Source organism: Ranitomeya variabilis, chromosome 6, assembly GCF_051348905.1.
Source record: "Ranitomeya variabilis isolate aRanVar5 chromosome 6, aRanVar5.hap1, whole genome shotgun sequence".
Lineage (NCBI taxonomy): Eukaryota > Metazoa > Chordata > Amphibia > Anura > Dendrobatidae > Ranitomeya > Ranitomeya variabilis.
Window position 1 is genome coordinate 268,263,770 of NC_135237.1, and position 22,176 is coordinate 268,285,945.

Genomic DNA, 22,176 nt, shown 5'->3' on the forward strand with positions numbered 1-22,176 from the left:
TTTCAAACTTTGAATGATTATCCCTTTAATCCAGATTGTCATACCACAGGAAAACATTAATAAATAACATTTCCCTCATGTCTGCTTTACATCAGCACCATTTGTAAAATGTTCTTTTATTGTGTTAGCATTTTAGGAGCTATAAAAATGTAGCAGTAATTTTTCATTTTTTCAAGGAATTTACAAAATGTATTTTTTAGGGATCTATCCGTGTTTGAAGTGCCTTTGGGGGTCCCATATATTGGGAAAAAAAGCAAAATTATACCATTTTAAAAACCGCACCGCCTGACTTATTGAAAACTGCAGTCAGGTAGTTTATTTAACCCTTCAGGTGATTTTCAGGAATTAATGCAAAGTGGCATGACAGAAATGAAAATGTGTATTTTTAGCACCTAAATGTCGCTAACTTCTGGACCGGTTACAACAGCAGTCAGACTCTAAGAATTGCCATCGCAAACATCAGGACCACACAATCACGATCTGAGGGCACCAATTGGGATAAAAAGGAAGCCCCCACACTCTGTTAACCATTTATAATGATGTAGTCACTATTGACAGCAGCATCTAAGGGGTTAAACAGATTTGGACGGTGCAAACACTGATCGTGGCTAATGTAACAAGTTGTCAGCTATAGTGTACAGCCGACAGCTGATGGATTGTCACCTGTATGGGAACGCTATTCTTTTATTTCTCGGGTCAGTTAAACACTTATTGGCGGTCATTAAGGGGTTAAAACCTTGTTGATAAACTAGTGATGAGCTTTTTGCACAAATCAGAAGTGATAAAGCGTGTGCTAGGATCTTGAAATGGTTATATATTTTTAGATTGTCCCTTTATTAAACATCATACCATAATTTCAGTATTCACATTAATTAATTTAGTTTTTTTTGACTGGCTTTTTGGCTTCTGCTTGATGTAATATAAATGTACTACCTATGTGTTGTGGACATGTCTGGCATGGACTTGGTTTCTGGCTTAGCTTACTTTAATACCAGTGCCTGGATCAGAGAATTCCAATTCCTGCAGTGGGTTGTCAGGCGGTGTAATAATAGCCACCAGATCTGCCATTTTTGTAAATGTTTAAGTCTTCAAACTTATAAAGTCCCTAAATGGGGGAAACTAAATGTATCATTAAAGTGTACCATGGACAGAAAATTAAAACGTTAATAAGTTATTGTTAATATAAAAGAAACCAAGGAAAGCTTTGCATTGTTTCCATTCTTTCTTGGTATTTGAAGTTCTGCTGTTTGTATGCAGGCCTAATATTTACTGAAAACTCCCACCATTCCTCATTACAGGTGTACCGTGGGGTGTCCAGTTGGCGTCTGTCTATATGCTGTGTGACACTGCGCCATGTGACCCTGCTCTCATCCTCCAGACCCTCCAAGCATGGAAAGGAACTGCGAAGAACGTCATCCCGCCAGCTGTAATAAGCAGTATGCAAGAGATTGCATCATTGTGTGTCAAGGATAAATGAGACTTTTTAATGTCACTTAGATTCCCCAGAATCCTGAGCACTGTAGAACAGAAGTGCCTTTTTCTGATTCTTTTATTAGTTTGCACTTTGATATTTAAGGATGTAAAGCCATTTTTGTTTGTAAAGTTGTCTTTTGTTAGGTAACGAAGCACAGAGTTCACAGCGAGATTGTATATGTGTAAATTATATCTGGCTTGTAAAGGTTTTGTACAATAAATATAGCTAAAAATTTTATATACAACTGTTAAGATGAACAGAGTCTGACATAAGTGACCAATTGTGGTATATGTTCTTATATGTAGCCAAAGATTATTTTGGCTTTAACAACACTAATGTTTTATAATATTTTCCCTTCTAATGTGCTTGTTTCCATTATAGGTTTCTACAGATTCCCGGATTATTTATATCCAGGGACTAGCCATTGTACCTTCTAAGTAATGCTGATAGAATATTAATCACTGATGCCTGTGCTGCTTTTGCTATGTAAGATAAGCAATGTAACTGCCTGAGCATACATGTGCTGCTTGCATGCTGGTTGTGCCTGCACCTGACAGATAACAATAGGGTTCCTATGGCGGTGCGATATATGCTGGTTTACAGCATAGTAGTAGTATCTTCCATACAAAATGACCACATTAACCTTTTCTGGTTACTTGGAAGGATGTAGAGTATTGTGCACAGTAATAGACAAGTAGAAAACTGTGCCTGCTTTGTAGTAGTGGATGGCAGACTACGACAGGATCCTGCATCATGCTGTAATTTAATGCCAGTTATGCGCTTGGATATCTCGGACGAGGTTCTACTTTGTGTGCAGTTAAGCACTGACTTAATAAATAAATCTTATTAGATTTTTATTAAAACATTCGTTAGAACACAGATGAAGCAGTGTTGCCTTTGCAGCCATTAGGAGTTCTTGTTTTGTTTCTCCGCTACAGAAAACGCAACATTAAGTGCCAATTGGTTGTGCCAGCCCACATGACCTTTCCCTGAAAATCCTTTATTATGACGGCTATCATTTAGGTTACCTGTTGCACATCCTTGACATGTGAAGTTTTCACTCAGTTGGATTTGTGGGCAAATAATCATTTTGAGTATTATAATCTTACTTCATATTTTCATAAGTGTCTGAAATATACATGCTGATAAAATTTAGAAGACTTCTGGAACTTCTTGTACCTGACAGAAGCAGAGTTCTATAATGTAAAACTTTCCACCTGTATGCAGCCTGTTTGAACTTTTCTTCTCCTGCTGCTGTGTCTGAACTTTAACTTCAAAAACATTATAAACTTTTGCAATTTAACTTTTTTTCTGCTTCTTTCTTGACTCCTCAGTTGTGCATGAAGCAGCACTTGTGTAGTTTCTAAGCTTGCCTGTTTTCTATTTTGCTATACTTGTAAAATAAGTAATAATACTCACATTTGAATTTCTGTGATGCCAGTTTTTTGTTTGTTTTATTAGACTGTCAGGTAAATGGCAGTAATTGGTGGCAAAGGGAAAACCATCTATCAATTTGTGTCAAAGAAAGAAGGGAAATAAAGCAGAACAAATATACAGTATACACATAACTATTATGTATATGTATGTCTAACACATACAGCAGATGAAAAATAATTATTAAGCATATCACCAATTTTCTATGTTCTAAATATATTTCTAAAGGTGCTATTGAAATGAAATTATCATCGGATGGCGGTAGCAAGCTGTCCAATCCACATAGGCAGAGAAATCAAACCGTAGGTGTACATAAATTATGTGTAATAATGAGAAATGACGCAGTGAAAAAGTATTGAACACATGAAATAAGAGGTGGGAAAAGCCATGGGCAGTCATGACACCAGCTGAAATCCTATCTGTAATTTTTCACTAAGTTGCAGTATTGCTTTCTAACATCAGCTCGTTCAACTGATAGTCTATAAAAAGGTGTCTCGTTCCTAAGTTGCCACACAGGAAATAGCTCATGGTGGGTAAAACCAGTGAGCTGCCTCAAGACCTCTGCAACCTTATTGTTGCAAAACATATTGATGGCATTGGTTGTAGAAGAATTTCTAAACTACCGAAGGTTCCCGTGAGCACTGTTGGGGCCATAATCTGTAAATGGAAAGAATATAATTTCACCATAAACCGGCCATAACCAGGGGCTGCCTGCAAAATTTCAGACAGTGGAGTGAAAAAAAATTATCAGAAGAGCTGTCCAGGAGCCAAGGACCACCTGTGGAGAGCTACAGAAAGACCTGGAATGAGCAGGTACAATTGTTTCATAGCAAGCTGTAAGTAATGCACTCAACCTCCATGGCCTGTATGCAAGCTCACCACACAAGACTCGACTGCTGAACCAAAAGCATGTTCAAGCGCATTGACAGTTTGCTCAACAACAAACATGTAAAATTCTGGGAGAAAACAGTATGGTCAGATGAGAACAAAATTGAACTCTGGATGTCATAATACACACCAAGTTTAGCGACCAAAAGCCACTGCATATCACCCAAAAAACACCATACCAACAGTGAAGTTTGGAGATGGGATCATCATGGTGTTGGGACTATTTCTTACCATATGGCTCTGACAAACTTCATCTAATTGAAGGAAGGATGAATGGACAAATGTATCAAGACATTATTGATAAAAATCTGCCATCTACTAAGATGTTAAAGATGAAACACAGGTGGAAATTTCAGCAAGGCAGTGATCCTAACCACACAGCCAAAGAAACTCAATTGATTTCCGAGAAAGAAAATAAAGCTGCTAGAATGGCTCAGCTGATTACCTGACCTAAATCCAATACAAAATGATGGCATGAACTAAAGCTCAGAGCTCAAAGAAGGAGCCGACGGCACCTTCAGGATTTGAAGAGTGTTTGTGTGGAAGAATTGGCCAAAATCACACCGAGCAATGCATGCGACTAGTTTCTCCATACAGGAGGTGTCTTGAAGCGGTCATCATCAGCATAGGCTTTTGTACGAAGTATTACATTTCCGTAACTGTGTTCAATTATTTTTCTTTGTCATTTCTCATTATTAAATACAACATAATTTATGGACATCTAGGGTTTGATTTATTTTCTTTGCCTGTGTGGATTGGATGGGTCGTTACCATCATCAGGTGAGAATTTCATGTAAATAGCACCTTTTAGAAGTGTCAAGGTTTATTAGTAATTTTAATAGACAATATTTAAAGGTGAACCATTATTATTATTAGAATGTACAGAAAGACAGGTATATGTATGATAACCATAGGTAAATCAGAACCACCAATGTTTCAGTGCAAGGTGCATGGCATAAAATTAAAAGTAAGAGAAGCACAGTGCCAACCTAAGTATAAGTATTGTCAAGCTCAATGAGCATAATTAATATGTGACTGGAAAAGGTGCATCTTACAAAGGTGGAACAAAGAAACCAGGCTGTCAAGAAAAACTGATGGTATCAATCCAGACGCGCGTTTAGCGTGCTTGAATGTCACATTTTCAAGGGAATGTTGCCTATGGTGTCTGCCAGGACCTTTTATCACTCAGGCAGCTGTTCACGTGATAGTTTACATGTTCCTTAATAACCCAATGGAAGTGCACCAGTGGTGCATGTCCATCGCACACATCGTGCTAACGCGTCCCATCCATCAAGCCCGGCCGTGCATGCCTGGGAGCGCAAAGGACTTCAAAGCTTCCAGTCATGCACGGAGACACCCAGACACTCGTGAGACAGACTGCAACATGACACGCACCGCAGCCCCATTGGAACACCTGTTATTAATGTCTGATTAAGTAGGAGATTTATCAAACGCCGGTGCGGGACATCTCTAAAATGTACTGACACACTGCATGAAAAACAATGCTAGTTACAATGCATATAATTAAAACAGCTGCGTATTCAAACTTGTTTTCCAATAGTGTCCATATCTTAGTATATGCAGGCAAGAGATGATTTTAAAGGGAAGGTACCGCATTTGTAGGTCAAAAATAAATCAATGTAATGTAGCATAACATGCTGTTATAACCAAATCTTGAATTCATTTGAAATATATTTTGTGTGTTACAGGAGTTTAAAGGCGGCACTGGGGGCTGACATCTTGCTTTCACAGTAGCAGCACGACACTTGGTGTCATAATACGGCACCCCATGGTCAACGGAGATAACAGATAGACTCCGACCCTATCTATTGTAATAGAACTGTCACTGCTGTGAATTGGGCACGCCTCTGCGGGCTGCACAATTCACAGTAGTTGGAGTATTCTGCTGCCATATTCATGGAGCCCTCGGATCTGCTAACATAAGCACTACTGCTTCCAGCAGAACAGATCCTAGATTGAAGGCTGAGCAGGAAAAAAGCACGGCAGAATAGCAGAGACATCAAGGAGGAACAGTGTACCATTAGCATTATCCAACAGGAGCTATCAGCTGCTAGGCAAAAGTTGTGATTCATCCCTCAGTAAGATAAGAAAAGGAGCTGCAGGTCTGCATTGAATGGCCCGACATTGTGGAGGGGGGTGACAGAATCATGTAATCTATGTGAGCGAGACTGATGGGAGAGAGAAACAGTAGCTGCTGGTGATAGCAGATCACAGAACAGTCACCCACAAAATGGCACTGCCCTTTGATGCTACTCTTCATTCTGCCCCTGGGATACTAGACCACCCAAAAGGGCAGGGAAATGGTGATGTCAGCAGTTACTGCCCCAATTTTTCTGCTATACGATACGATACGATAATATACACTTTATTGATCCGGTGGGAAATTATGGATATAATAGTAAATAATAATAAAAATAAAAAAATAAAAAATAATAGTTTACTAATAGTAAAGCTGGTAAGTCATACTATAGCTGATTGATTCAAAAACAGAAAATGCTCCCCCTAGTGGTAAATATATATATTTGTAAGAAAATATCTAATATTTTTCATATAGAAATGTTTGCAATGCATTTTAATTACTATTTTAAGCTTAATTTCACAAAATAAACTACAAGAAAACTGGTGGCACCTTCCCTTTAAGGGGTGATCTCAAAAAAGGTCATCGGGGACACCACGACTAACCCCCTTTCTGACCTCGGATGGGATAGTACATCTGAGGTCAGAACCCCCGCTTTGATGCAGGCTCCGGCGGTCAGCCCGCATCAAAGCTGGACATGTCAGCTGTTTTGTACAGCTGACATGTGCCCGCAATTCCACCCGTCGCTATTAAGTAGTTAAATGCCGCTGTCAAACGCTGACAGCATCATTTAACTAGCGCTTCCGGCCATCGGGCAGGAAATTAGCACATCACTGACCCCCGTAACGTGATCGGGGGTCAGCGATGCGTCGGCATGACAACCAGAGGTCTATTGAAGACCTCTATGGTTGTTGATGCCGGATTGCTGTGAGCGCCACCCTGTGGTCGGCGCTCATAGCAATGCAGTAAATCTACTACGTAGGAGCGATCTGAGCATCGCTTCTATGTAGCAGAGCCGATCAGGCTATGCCAGCTTCTAGCCTCCCATGGAGGCTATTGAAGCATGATTAAAGTAAAAAAAAAAAAAAAAAAAAAAGTTTAAATCACTCCCCTTTTGCCCCATTCAAAATAAAACAATTAAAAAAATCAAACCTACACATATTTGGTATCGCCGAGTTCAGAATCGCCCGATCTATCAATAAAAAAAGGATTAACCTGATCGCTAAACAGCGTAGAGAGAAAAAAAATTTAAACGCCAGAATTACATTTTTTTGGTTGCCGCGACATTGCATTAAAATGCAATAACGGGTGATCAATAGAAAGTATCTGCACAAAAATGGTGTCATTAAAAAGTCAGCTCGGCACGCAAAAAATAAGCGACCCCAGATCATGAAAAATAGAGACGCTACGAGTATTGAAAAATTGCACAATTTTTTTTTTATTTATTTATTTATTTTTTCTAGCAAAGTTTGGAAAAAATTTTTTACCACTTAGATAAAAATAGAACCTAGACATGTTTGGTGTCTATGAACTCGTAATGGCCTTTGAACTCGTAATGGCCTTGGTGACTCAAAATAGCAGGTCAGTTTAGCATTTAGTGAACCAGCAAAAAAGCCAAACAAAACAAGTGTGGGATTGCACTTTTTTTGCAATTTCACCGCACTTGGATTTTTTTTCCCGTTTTCTAGTACACGACATGCTAAAACCCATGATGTCGCTCAAAAGTACAACTCGTCCCACAAAAAATAAACCCTCACATGGCCATATTGACGGAAAAATAAAAAAGCTATAGCTCTGGGAAGGAGGGGAGCAAAAAACCCCAAACCAAATAAGCTGGGGTCATGAAGGGGTTAAGTACAAAAAACTAAAATGAAACCTAGAGGAAAAAGTAATAAAAACATTTAGAAGTTAATTGAAATTTTAAGTCCTTTGTGCTCCTTTACATATTGTTTATTAAAATTACTATTTATACCTTGACTCTCCTTTTGCTCCTGTTTTCTCATGTTGTTTTGAAGTCGTTTTTTTGTCTGTGACCCGCTGCACCAATCCCTGGTGCAGTGTCTCACATCATTATGCAACTGTGTTGCCTATTTTTAACAAGTGTATATAACTTCTAGAAGGATCACAGCAAATGGTCATGCTGAATACATTTGTGTCTGCTCCAGAACCAAGTTTAGTATCTCCACTTCCATCCTGTGCTCGACACAGGACAAAGTTTTGTGAGATCAGAGGTTATGTAGAGGCTGACTGACCAATACTTCTTAGTAGCTGAGCTATAGGAATAACTGGTTAGTCAGCTCCTTTCCCAGACGGTGGTGGTCTGATGTTGACTCGTTAAGAGAAGTGGATCTGCTTAACCAGAAAAAGGAACAAATACTCTGGCATTATTAAATTACAATAGTAAGATATATATTGTGGTCATTGTTTACAATTTTTATTCAGTGTTTGTATAGTTACACGTTTTTTTTTTATATATCTCCATGGCAGTCTATAGTGTGATCCTGCAGTTGTTATCCCTTCTTTCTGTCCTCTGTTAAGGTACCTTCACACTAAACGACTTTGCAACGAGAACGACAACGATCCGTGACGTTGCAGCGTCCTGGATAGCGATATCGTTGTGTTTGACACGCAGCAGCGATCTGGATCCCGCTGTGATATCGCTGGTCGTTGCTGAAAGTTCAGAACTTTATTTGGTCGTCAGATCGGCGTGTATCGTCGTGTTTGACAGCAAAAGCAACGATGCCAGCGATGTTTTACAATGGTAGCCAGGGTAAATATTGGGTTACTAAGCGCAGGGCCGCACTTAGTAACCCGATATTTACCCTGGTTATCATTGTAAAAGTTAAAAAAAAACAGTACATACTCACCCTCTGATATCTGTCACGTCCCCCGGCGTCCGCGCTGCTGCTCAGAGCTTCCTGCACTGAGTGTGTCAGTGCCGGCCGGAAAGCAAAGCACAGCAGTGACGTCACCGCTCTGCTGTTAGGGCCGGCGCTCACACAGTGCAGGGAAGCGGATGCCGGGGGACGCGAATGTAAGTACTATTTTTTTTTTTTTTTTTTTACATTTAACACTGGTAACCAGGGTAAACATCGGGTTACTAAGCGCGTTACCCGGGGACTTCGGCATCGTTGGTCGCTGGAGAGCTGTCTGTGTGACAGCTCTCCAGCAACCAAACAGCGACGCTGCAGCGATCGGCATCGTTGTCGATATCGCTGCAGCGTCGCTTAGTGTGAAGGTACCTTTAGTTTATAAGTAAGCAGGAAAAAAGGGGAGTAACGTAGTTCAAAAGGTTTATGCAGTTTTAAAGTTTTTTTTTATATGCAAAGTTTGATGTTAACATTGGGTGCATTGGAGCAAAATTACGGTTGCAAATTATGCACAAACGTCAACAATTTTTTGAGACGTCAAATGGGTACAAAGATGCAGTTACCAAATCAGTTGCCTGTCCAGATAATGCGATCAGGGAGATGGTGTTGTTTTTAATGTTTGTAATATCTTATTGCCTGCAAAGACATGGCATCTAAGATAATGTCTTTGTTCTCAACTAGATTTTAAAATATTTGTCAATGTCCAAGAGATGATTCTGGCAAAAGAATGTCCTGGTTAAGTATTCCGATTGCACATGCTTAAAGGGGTTTTCTGTTATCATAAATTACCTATCTCTTAAAAAAAAAAAGCTGCTGCCTGCATTGTGTTGAGTCTCTGGTGATGCTCCCATGTCTTGGTCACTGCGGTGTTGATGTCACACAGGTAACACTGTAGCCAATTGATGAGGTCAGTAGCTCAGAGCAGCTAATGCTGTCTGCTTGGGCAAGTCCGCTAAGCTCAATAATTGGCTGCAGCTTTGATGTGACTTAAGCGTTGTATATACAGTGGCATGTAAAAGTATGGACACCCCTGGTCAAAATTATTTTTGGTTTAAATAGTTATGCAGGTTGAAGATGAACTGATCTCTGAAAAGCTTAACGTTTAAAGACGACACATTTCCTTTATATTTTAGGCAAAAAAGTAGTCATTTTTTCATTTTCAAAGTTAAAAAAAAAAAAGGAAAATGGGCTTATGTAAAAGTTTGAACACCCTTGGAGATTTGTATGCTCAGATAACCAATGATTCAGACGTTAATTATTCGGTTATGGATTGTCCACTATCATCATTAGGACAGGCCAGGTAATGCAAATTTCCCAGCTTTATAAAAGCCGAACCTCCTTTAACTTTATGCCAAAACAGCTGCCATGGCTTCTTCTAAGTCGCGGTCTAGCATTCTGAAAATGGAGGCCCACAAAGTAGAAGGCTATAAACAGATAGCAAAGCGTTTTCAAGTTGCCCTTTCCTCAGTTCGAAATGTAATTAAGAAATGGCAGTAAACAGGAGCAGTGGAGGCCAAGATGAGGTCTGGAAGATAAAGCAAAATTAGGATTGCTAAAAGAAACAAATCAGAACCCCTGCTTAACTACAAAAAAAACCTTCAGAAAGATTTCGCAGACTCTGGAGTTGTGGTACATTGTTCTACTGTTTAGAGGCACCTGCACAAATATGGCATTTATGGAAGAGTCATTAGAAGAAAACCTGCTTCCTCACCATAAATTTCAGCATCAGAAGTATGTAATAGAACATCTAAACAAGCCTGATGTATTTTGGAAACAAGTCCTGTGGATCGATGAGGTTAAAATAGAACTCTTTGGCCATAATGATCAAAGGTATGTGTGGAGAAAAAATGGCACAGAATTTCAGGAAAAGAACATCTCTCAAACCATTAAGCGGGAGGATGGATCAATCGTGCTTTGGGGTTATGTTCCAAAATCATCAGAAAATAACTGATGAAATACCGAGGCTAAGACAAATATGGGTAAAATAAATAAATTTTTATTAACAATAACAGTACATAAAAACATATAAAAAAGACAAGGGAATTCCAAAAATACGAAATAACCAATGATCACATTAATGTAGGTATCCAAAATGTCATAGGACTACGCAGATATCAGAAATAATATAAATTAGTACATCATGTGTTTTTCCACCGTGGTTAAAGTATATTACAAATATATATTATTTCAACTAGGAGTGGGCAGGGCAAAACGCTCTTGCTGGCAAAGATTATTAATTCTTATGCACTTCAATGCATAGTCTCCATGTATATAGAAAAAGTTTTAAAGTGCCTAATGCTGTGCAAAATAATTCATTTCTCCTACGTATCATTGGGGGACACAGGACGAATGGGGTGTTATGCTGCTGCCACCAGGAGGACACTAAGTTAAACACACACAAAAGATTAACTCCTCCCCTGCAGTATACACCCACGGCTGGACAATCCGGAGCCAGTTCTTACTTAGTGTCTCAGGAGGCACTTGGGTCCTCAGGACCCCACCAATTTTTTCTTTTTGATTTAACGGAGAGAAGGGAGCGACAGGCAAATTTTCAGCCCTGATCTCTCCCGCACCAACAATGGGCAAGTACACGGAGCGTTCCTCCTGTATCCTTTCCCGCGACGATGGATGCCAGCCCTGGCTCACCTTTCAGTGTGGCGACGGTTCCCTAGCGTTCCGATCTCCCTCCCTCCTTTTCAGGCGACCATGGGGACTAATCATCCACCTAAGTCTCCTGGAGCCAGGGCACAGCCGGACAGATTGACAGGGCGTCCGTGCAGCCGTCCACTGCATCACCACTGTATATAGCGGTTGACACATGGCGGCAGTAGCTCTCCACCCTCTCCCTATCAAGGTGAAGGTGGATGGAGCATCGGTCCCATCGCACAAGGTAAGTGCGGGGACCGACGAGCTGGCAGCAGGGGGGGCCCCCTTACTCTCTTCCAATGCGGCTCTGCAGCCGCGGGGCAGCGTGCGGCTCTGCAGCCGCGGGGCAGCGTGCGGCTCTGCAGCCGCGGGGCAGCGTGCGGCTCTGCAGCCGCGGGACAGCGTGAGGCTCTGCAACCGCGGGGCAGCGTGCGGCTCTGCAGCCGCGGGGCAGCGTTATTCCTCTGTGGGGGCTCGGCGGCGCCCAGGCCCGGGCCGGACTAGCGCCCGCCTACAAGCACGCCGCCGCCCGCCCACGACACGCCCCCTCCCTGGGCGCTTCTCGCTCCCGAGAAGCGCCCTTCTCACATCTCGGCGGCCATCTTGGATCAGGAAGTGCGCTGACGGCTCTGCAGCACCGCAGCGCACAGGAGGATCTCCCTGCCAGCCACCGCAGAACTTAGGTGAGACGCACCCAATAGGATTGTCTCCCCCCCTGCCAGTACGCTCATTTAATCAGAAACATGTCACAGTCTAGGCATAAACAGACTGGAAAGACCCACTCTGTTATTTTTGCTGTGTGCACCTCCTGCAAGATATCTCTGCCCCGAGGTCACACTACCCCGCTGTGCTCCGCCTGCGAAACGCCTGCGGCACAGGATACTCCGGCCTCTGACCCGGAATGTTCCGAGCCTAGTACCCCCGCATGGGCGTCCTCCCTCGCTCGCTCTGTGGCATCTTTGGAAAGGACGATACAGTCCCTCCGTGACCCGTCCCTTACTCAGGGAACTTCCACGGAGGTTGTAACGCGGTCTAAGAACCCTTCCCGGTCTAGAGGTCGTACTGTTTCTAGAAGCCCTCACTCATCCAAGAAAAGGTCCAGAGTAATGTCTCCGGTCCGTGATCAGCCCTCAAACTCAGAGAGCGATGTCTCTCGTCACTCTTCCCCGACTCATAGCAGGGAATCCCTCCTGGATGACGCATCCGACGCGTCCTGTCCTCCAGAGTATCGTCACGATCAAGAGACTCTAGATTCTCTTATAGATTCTGTTAGTCAGACGCTTCAGTTAGAGGATGAAATCCCGTCCAAGGCGGCTCATCCCGTGTCATTTGGGCGAGCCACAAAGGCTCATAAATTTTTTCCTACGCACCCTCAGTTCAAGGATATTGTAGATCAACATAGAGTCCGTCCGGATAAACGTTTCTCAGGTCAGAAGGCTATGCAATCAAAGTATCCGTTCGCTCAGGACCTAACTAAGGAGTGGTCTCAGTCACCCTCCGTGGACCCGCCAGTGTCGCGGCTAGCCACCAAGGCGGTTCTATCCTCCTCCGAGGGTGCGTCCATCAAGCATCCCACTGATAGACAAATTGACCAGATGGCTCGCTCGGCTTTTGAAGCCTCCTCGGCTTCTCTCTTTCCCTCTTTTGCCATCACGTGGGTCGCAAAAGCCATGTCCCATTGGGCAGAGTCTTTATCCTCTACGGCACTACGGGCCGACTTACCCCCAGAAATTTCACACCTGGCCACTCAGATCGCCAGAGCGGGGGACTTTGTAGTTTCCGCGTCCTTAGACGCGGCCAACTGTGCCTCACAGGCAGCGGCCAATGCTGTCACGATCCGCAGATCCCTTTGGCTCAGGGACTGGAAAGCGGACTCGGGATCCAAGAAATCCCTCACGTCTCTTCCATACCAGGGCGAACGTCTATTTGGGGATAAACTAGACAAAATAATCGCAGACTCCACAGGAGGAAAGAGCAAATTTCTTCCCCAGCAGCGTACTTTTCGCCCCTTTCGCAATCAACAGGGCCGAGGCCGATATTTCCGTTTCGGCTCCAATTGGTCCAATCCCTCCTCCGCGCCACCTGGCGTCGGGAGAGGTCAGCGCAAGGACAGAGCCTCCCAGCCGTCTTACAAGCCTTCTCCCACTTGGAGAGGCAGACCCAGACAACAGGGATCCCGAGGGCCCAGACCTGGCAGGTCCCCACCTCAATGACTTTTGGCAAACACCGAAGGACACCGACAAAGTAGGCGGCCGCCTACTTTTCTTTCGGGACGCGTGGCTCTCGGTAGTTTCCGACCGATGGGTCCGCGACCTAGTGTCCTACGGTTACAGGATAGAGTTTGTCTCTCTTCCCCCGCCTCGTTTCTTCCAGTCCCCCCCTCCCAGGGCAAGGGTCGGTCAGTATTTCCAGGCTATAAGGTCGCTATGGGAAGATGGGGTCATCATCCCGGTACCTCAGAACGAGTGGTACCAAGGTTTTTATTCCAACCTTTTCATCGTACCAAAAAAGGACGGCTCAGTACGTCCAATACTAGACCTCAAACTTCTCAACAGGTACGTACGCGTACATCATTTCCGTATGGAGTCCCTCCGCTCGGTGATTGCCTCTCTGGAAGAGGGCGAGTTTCTTGCATCTCTAGATGTGCAGGACGCTTATCTGCACATCCCCATCCTACCGTCTCATCAGCGGTTCCTCCGCTTCGCGGTCCAGGGACACCATTTTCAGTTTGTCGCCCTACCCTTCGGGCTTGCCACTGCCCCTCGGGTATTCACCAAGGTCATGGCAGCTGCCGTGGCCATTCTCCATGCTCGAGGTATAGTGGTGTTGCCCTACTTGGACGACATTCTCATAAAGGGTCCCTCTTTTCGGTCCTGCTCAGAAGCAGTAGACGTCACGATAAATACCTTTTTGCGCCTGGGTTGGAAGATCAATTTCAAAAAATCTTCTCCAGTCCCGGCTCAAACCATATCCTACCTGGGGATGATCCTAGATTCCTCTCGGGGTCTAGTACTTCTACCTCCGGAAAAGGTATCCACTCTGCAGAGAGAAGTCCGAAAGCTTACCCAACCTCTCCCTCACTCCCTACGTTTCTCCATGAGGGTTCTCGGCAGGATGGTGGCGGCAATGGAGGCAGTGCCCTTTGCGGTATTTCACCTCCGTCCCCTACAGCACGCCCTTCTAGCAGTATGGGACAGGAATCCTGCCTCGCTAGACCGCCGTCTCCTGCTCTCTCGCTCAATCAGGCAGTCCCTCAGGTGGTGGACCAAGAGGTCCTCCCTGACTCGGGGGAAGTCCTTTCTTCCGGTGCACTGGTTGGTCGTCACAACGGACGCCAGTCTCTTCGGCTGGGGCGCTGTGTTCCGATGCCACTCGACTCAGGGTCGCTGGTCCCCGCAGGAATCCCAGCTGCCCATCAACATCCTAGAGATTCGGGCAATCCGACTGGCACTCCGCCAGTTTCAGCCGTTTCTTTCCGGCCGCGCGGTCAGAGTCCAGTCCGACAACGCCACTGCGGTAGCCTACATCAACCGGCAAGGGGGCACTCGCAGCAAGGCGGCCATGGTCGAGGTATCGCTCATTCTCCGCTGGGCCGAGACCAACCACTCCATACTATCAGCAGTTTACATCCCGGGCGTGGAAAACTGGGAAGCGGACTTTCTAAGTCGCCACAGCCTCGATCCCGGAGAGTGGTCTCTCCATCCCGCAGTCTTTCACCAGATATGCTCTCGTTGGGGGACTCCGGACGTGGACCTGATGGCATCTCGCCTCAATTGCCAGGTTCCCGTCTTCATGGCCAGGTCTCACGACCCCTCAGCCTTCGGAGCCGACGCTCTAGTCCTCTCATGGCAGGGTTTCAGACTCCCATACATTTTTCCCCCAATTCCTCTTCTGGCAAAGGTAATCAGGAAGATCAGGGCAGAACGGATTCCAGTAATTCTCATCGCCCCGGACTGGCCGCGCAGGACGTGGTACGCCGAGATGGTGCAACTGGTCTCAGACGTACCCTGGAGGCTGCCAAGTCGCGCAGACCTTCTGTCTCAAGGGCCCATTTACCACCCGAACTCAGAGGCCCTATCTTTAACGGCGTGGCCGTTGAGTCCTGGGTACTGAGGCAGAAGGGTTTGCCCCAGACGGTTATATCTACCATGCTCCGCGCACGCAAGCCTTCCTCCATGCGCATCTACCACCGCGCCTGGAAGGCTTACTTCGCCTGGTGCAGAGATCGGGGTCGGTCTCCCCTCCAATTTTCTATTCCTCACATTTTGGAATTCCTCCAATCAGGCGTAGACTTGGGCCTTGCTCTCAGCTCTCTTAAGGGCCAAATTTCTGCTCTCTCGGTTCTTTTCCAGAGAAGGATTGCAAACAAATTGCAAGTCAAGACTTTCATCCAGGGAGTTTCTCATATGGTTCCACCTTACAAGATGCCCTTGGAACCATGGGATCTGAATCTGGTCCTCTGTGCTCTTCAAGAGCCACCCTTTGAACCCTTGCAAGAAGTGTCCTTGCGGTTCTTATCGTGGAAGATTGCCTTTCTCGTGGCTGTCACGTCTATTAGACGTGTCTCTGAGCTAGCAGCCCTGTCTTGCCAACCTCCTTTCCTCGTGTTCCACCAGGACAAGGTAGTTCTACGGACATGTCCGACTTTTCTTCCGAAGGTCGTCTCCTCATTCCATCTTAATGAGGAGATTGTTCTTCCCTCACTGTGCCCTGCTCCTTCTCACCGCACGGAAAGGGCGCTCCACACTCTGGACCTAGTGAGGGGTCTCAGACGTTATGTCTCCAGAACTGCGTCTCTCCGTAGGTCAGACGCCTTGTTCGTTCTTCCGGAAGGGCCACGGAAGGGTCTACCCGCTTCCAAGGCCTCCATTGCCAAGTGGATTCGTTCCGCCATCCAAGAGTCCTACCGTGTCAAGGGTCACGCCGCACCTCCGGGGATCAAGGCTCATTCTACCCGGTCAGTCGGCGCGTCCTGGGCCATCCGGCATCAGGCATCGGCAGCACAGGTCTGTAAGGCTGCCACATGGTCCAGCCTACATACGTTCACGAAGCACTACCATGTGCACTCTCAGGCCTCGGCAGACGCGTCCGTCGGTAGGCGAATCCTACAGGCGGCAGTGTCTCATCTGTAGCTCGTAGGCACGCACAGCATTTATAACTTCTTGTTGCCCACCCAGGGACTGCTTTGGGACGTCCCATTCGTCCTGTGTCCCCCAATGATACGTAGGAGAAAAGGAGATTTTTGTGTACTCACCGTAAAATCTCTTTCTCCGAGTCAATCATTGGGGGACACAGCACCCTCCCTGTTAGCCTAGTTTGGCTTGGTTATTCTTTTCAGTCTGTGTTTTTGACTATAACATGTTTTCTGTTTTTAACTGGTTTACTCCTACTGCTTTGTTACCGAACTGGCTCCGGATTGTCCAGCCGTGGGTGTATACTGCAGGGGAGGAGTTAATCTTTTGTGTGTGTTTAACTTAGTGTCCTCCTGGTGGCAGCAGCATAACACCCCATTCGTCCTGTGTCCCCCAATGATTGACTCGGAGAAAGAGATTTTACGGTGAGTACACAAAAATCTCCTTTTTCCTTCCATATACACTTAGACATGCCATATGTTTCTATCTTGTAAAGTGCTTTGTGCTACATAACAATACCCCTAAATTACACCTAGCAGCAAAAATATAGTAAACCAGACACCATGTAAAGTGCTCTGTGCTATATCCAAAGGTATTCAATATGGGCATAATAGTAGCTCAATCACGACGGAAGAAACAACAAAATTATCAAGGTGCCGCAAAAAATGATCCTGCCCCATCCCATCAATACTGCTACTTACACTTTCTGTGAGACCATCAGTGACCCCGACAGCGCCGTTTCGCCATATTGGCTTCCTCAAATGGGGGCGTGACTGTGTGTTAGCTGCATCATACTTTTAAACCCACCCAGGGCATGTATTCCCAGCTGATTCAAGTATCCGCATTACCGGTGTTCTATTGCGCATGCGTCGTTTCTCGGGCTTCTTCTCCTGGAAAATGTGACTTCCCTTGCCGCACGCCTGGAACGCAGGCGTGGAACGCACTGCATCCAGGAAAGGGTGGGGTAGGAAGTCACGGAGTAGCCCTAAACTGCGCATGCGCTCACCGTATGCTGAAAGAACCGGAAAAGAAGGTGAAAACGAAAAGAAACAGGGAATTAAAATTACCGCTATTACCGCTATGGGGATATTACGCCAGCTACTTTACCAGGACAATCCGATATTCAAAACTAAACTTTAAATATAATACTAAATCTAACATAAATTAGCTAAGCATATTTGCCACGTGAAAAAACATATAAAATTTATGTTTAAATATATCAGTCTTTTAGCAATAATTAGTAATAACAATTACTATAAACTGAATAACATACAACTTCTTAATAATCATAATAATAAATATTACACATAAAAAACATAAGATGTATAAATTCATGGTAAATCAGGATACATAATTATGTGCAGTTAATAAAATACGAATAAGTAGGTGTGGACTAAAACATTACTATGCAACATAAAGTGAACATATATAAGTGAATCTTCTTCGTCTATAAGTTGCATGTCTTCCCCAATATGAAACACCCCTGTGAACCAAGAATCCGGATTATCCAAGTATAGAGCTGGTAAGCCATCCAAAGCATATCATTCTGAACTGGGTAAGTATTCCAGATAAATATTTTCTCACTATTTAAAAAAGACACAATTAGTTAAAATCCAAGAACACACACATACACGTAAATTAAAAACAATGTTGAAAACGACAAGAATCTGGGAGGAACCTTTACCATTTTGTTTTATCGGATTTCTACCCTGCAATATTTTTCACAAAAAAGCAGTGAACCCCAAACTTTCATTTAGGCCGTTTGGGGCCATGGTGCCCAGGAGGTAAATCCATTTACTTTCTTTCTGTGCCAGGATTTTACTTAGATTACCTCCTCTTGGTCCCAGACAGACTTGATCAATGGCCTGAATCCTCAGGCCAGATGGGTCACATTTATGGAAAGACTTAAAATGCCTTGGGAGGGTTTTTAAGGAGGCAATATCCTCTACTACAGACGCTTTTTCTATGTCTCTTACGTGTTCTCTAGTTCTAACTCTGAGTTCACGGGTAGTGAGGCCTATATAGACTTTCTTACACGGGCAGGACGCGTGGTACACAACCCCTTTTGAGGAGCAGGTAAGTTTTTTCCAGATCTTGAATACTCTAGTGTTATCATGATTGTTGAAGTATGTACTTTTAAAATGATTACTGCATGCTTTGCAATCATTGCATGGAAAAAATCCCTGGAGTCTTGATTCCACCTTTTTTCCAGATTGGTTCACATAGTGACTGTGTACCAAAAAATCACCCAGGTTTCTTGATCGTCTGGGGGTTAAAAGTGGCCGTTTTGGTAGTATCTTTCTCAGGATAGGATCAGATTGTAAGATAGTCCAGTGTTTTTCAAATATCATCACTAATTCAGGCCATTGTTTGTTGTTAGCAGTAATAAACCTTACATACTTAGATTTCTCAGATGTCTCTTTTTTGTTTATATTCTGTTTATATAGAAGCTCTTCTCTAGTGTATCTCATTGCCTTTTTGAACCCTCTTTTTACAATCCTCTTACTATACCCTCGGTCAAGTAACCTCTGGGCCAAATCTGATGCCTGCCCCATGAAGTCTTCTTCCGTAGTGCATATCCTTTTAAGTCTCATGAATTGGCCAGTCGGAATGCCTTTTATTGTGGATCTATGATGCGCTGAGGCTGCATGTAGCAGACTATTGGTTGCCGTTTCTTTTCTGAAAACGTCTGTTACTACATTTCCATCAGGCAAGGCCTCGATTTTTAGATCCAAAAAATCCACTTTCCTCCCATAATTAAAGGTGAGCTTGATATTAAACTTATTCCGATTAAGCCTTTCCATAAGCAAAACTAATTTCTCCACTGAGTCCTCCCATATGAATATTATGTCGTCAATGTAGCGACTCCACCCATGGATGGAGTCACTACCGACGACAACCTCTTCTTGAAAGATCCTCCTCTCCCAAAATCCCATGAACAGGTTCGCATACGAGGGGGCACAAGAGGCCCCCATCGCTGTGCCCTGTTCCTGCAAAAAAAATCTCGTTATTGAAGGTAAACACATTATGCTCCAATACAACCTTAAGAAGCAGTAGTATGAATTCAATTAAAGGAGGATCTAAATTACTTTCATAGAGAAAGTGGGAAACTGCCACTATGCCGTCCTCATGCCTTATGGACGAATATAAAGCTTCTACGTCCGCGGTAACAAAAATAGCTCCCTCTTCCAGTTGTAATGCATCTAGTCTCCTCAACATACTAGTCGTATCCTTAATATAGGAGGGTAAGGAGAGTACGAAAGGCTGTAAGTAGTAGTCAATGATTGCACAGATGTTTTCGCATAGGCCTCCCATAGCTGACACTATAGGCCTCCCCGGGGGATCTATTGGATCCTTGTGCAACTTCGGTAAAATGTAGAAAGTTGCTAATTTGGGTTGTAGTTTTTTTGTTTCATCTACCACTTTTTTAGGGATAATGCCATCTTCATAGGCTGTCTCAAGTATGTCAATCAGTTTTTGCTGAAATTCGGGCAGGGGGTTATAAGTTAGTCTACTGTAACATTTATCGTGATCTAGGATTTTTGCCACCTGTCTTTCATATAATATACATGGCCAGATTACCGTATTCCCCCCTTTATCTGCCTTTTTTATCACTACATCTTTCAACGACTGTAATTCTACAAGAGCTTTTTTCTCCTCACCCTTCAAATTTGAGACCCACTCGGGAACCCGGGGCAGATTTTCCACCTCCTCAGTCACTAATTTTGTAAAGATTTCCACAGCCGAGCTTGTGCTCAAACTTGGAAATTTACGTGATTTATTCATCAAATGTACTGGGAACTTACCCTCTTCTAGTGTTTTATTCTCTTCCAGGAGGTCCTCTAGTTCTCTGAGTTTCTTTTTCAGCCTCAGTAAAGCCCTCCGACACACCATCACTTTTATAATGTAGTTTTTGTAGAATAGCTTTTCTTGCAAAGAGATGGAGATCTTTCACTACCTGGAATGTATCTAGATGTGAGGAGGGGGAAAAATATGCTTAGCTAATTTATGTTAGATTTAGTATTATATTTAAAGTTTAGTTTTGAATATCGGATTGTCCTGGTAAAGTAGCTGGCGTAATATCCCCATAGCGGTAATAGCGGTAATTTTAATTCCCTGTTTCTTTTCGTTTTCACCTTCTTTTCCGGTTCTTTCAGCATACGGTGAGCGCATGCGCAGTTTAGGGCTACTCCGTGACTTCCTACCCCGCCCTTTCCTGGATGCAGTGCGTTCCACGCCTGCGTTCCAGGCGTGCGGCGAGGGAAGTCACATTTTCCAGGAGAAGAAGCCCGAGAAACAACGCATGCGCAATAGAACACCGGTAATGCGGATACTTGAATCAGCTGGGAATACATGCCCTGGGTGGGTTTAAAAGTACGATGCAGCTAACACACAGTCACGCCCCCATTTGAGGAAGCCAATATGGCGAAACGGCGCTGTCGGGGTCACTGATGGTCTCACAGAAAGTGTAAGTAGCAGTATTGATGGGATGGGGCAGGATCATTTTTTGCGGCACCTTGATAATTTTGTTGTTTCTTCCGTCGTGATTGAGCTACTATTATGCCCATATTGAATACCTTTGGATATAGCACAGAGCACTTTACATGGTGTCTGGTTTACTATATTTTTGCTGCTAGGTGTAATTTAGGGGTATTGTTATGTAGCACAAAGCACTTTACAAGATAGAAACATATGGCATGTCTAAGTGTATATGGAAGGAAAATGAATTATTTTGCACAGCATTAGGCACTTTAAAACTTTTTCTATATACATGGAGACTATGCATTGAAGTGCATAAGAATTAATAATCTTTGCCAGCAAGAGCGTTTTGCCCTGCCCACTCCTAGTTGAAATAATATATATTTGTAATATACTTTAACCACGGTGGAAAAACACATGATGTACTAATTTATATTATTTCTGATATCTGCGTAGTCCTATGACATTTTGGATACCTACATTAATGTGATCATTGGTTATTTCGTATTTTTGGAATTCCCTTGTCTTTTTTATGTTTTTATGTACTGTTATTGTTAATAAAAATTTATTTATTTTACCCATATTTGTCTTAGCCTCGGTATTTCATCAGTTATTTTCTGATGATTTGGGGATGACTTTAGCGTTTGGAGGTGACTAAATTTACGATTGGACCTTTTTTCATTCTTTGGTAATGTATATTTGGGGTTATGTTGCAGCCAGTGGCACGGGGAACATTTCACCGGTAGAGGGAAGAATGGATTAAATGAAATTTCAACAAATTGATGGAAACAGAAGGCCATCTGTAAAAAGCTGAAGTTGATAGGGGATGGCTTCTACAAATGGATAGTGATCCTAAACAAACGTCAAATTCACAATAAGTACCTCAAAAGGTGCAAGCTAAAGGTTTTACAATGGTCCTCCTAGTCCACTGATCTGAACATCATTGCAAATTTGTGGCTAGACCTCAAAATCAGTAAAAAGGCTGTGTGGCACTCCTCTGAAGGTGGGTTCACGAATAGGATTCCACTCCACAAGTTATATGGCCTTCATCAGAACTGCAAGGTATAAATAACAGCAAAATTTGTTTTATACATACAAGCTAATTCAACTGAAAGGAACACATCATAAAGCAGAAGCCTGCATCAGTGAACTTTG

At 43.7% G+C, this 22,176-nt stretch overlaps 1 protein-coding gene and 1 long non-coding RNA gene across 2 annotated transcripts in view; both read left to right on the forward strand.

Moving 5' to 3' along the window:
* Positions 1 to 7,871, forward strand: part of ICE1 (interactor of little elongation complex ELL subunit 1) — a 137,539-nt gene extending 129,668 nt beyond the window's left edge. The window contains exon 20 of the mRNA XM_077269611.1: positions 1,299 to 7,871. Coding sequence (XP_077125726.1) covers positions 1,299 to 1,477 — 179 coding nt within the window. The 3' untranslated portion in view covers positions 1,478 to 7,871. The remainder of the gene's footprint in view (positions 1 to 1,298) is intronic.
* LOC143782298 (uncharacterized) overlaps positions 1 to 22,176 on the forward strand; it is a 906,302-nt gene that overhangs the window by 393,411 nt on the left and 490,715 nt on the right. The window lies entirely within an intron of this gene.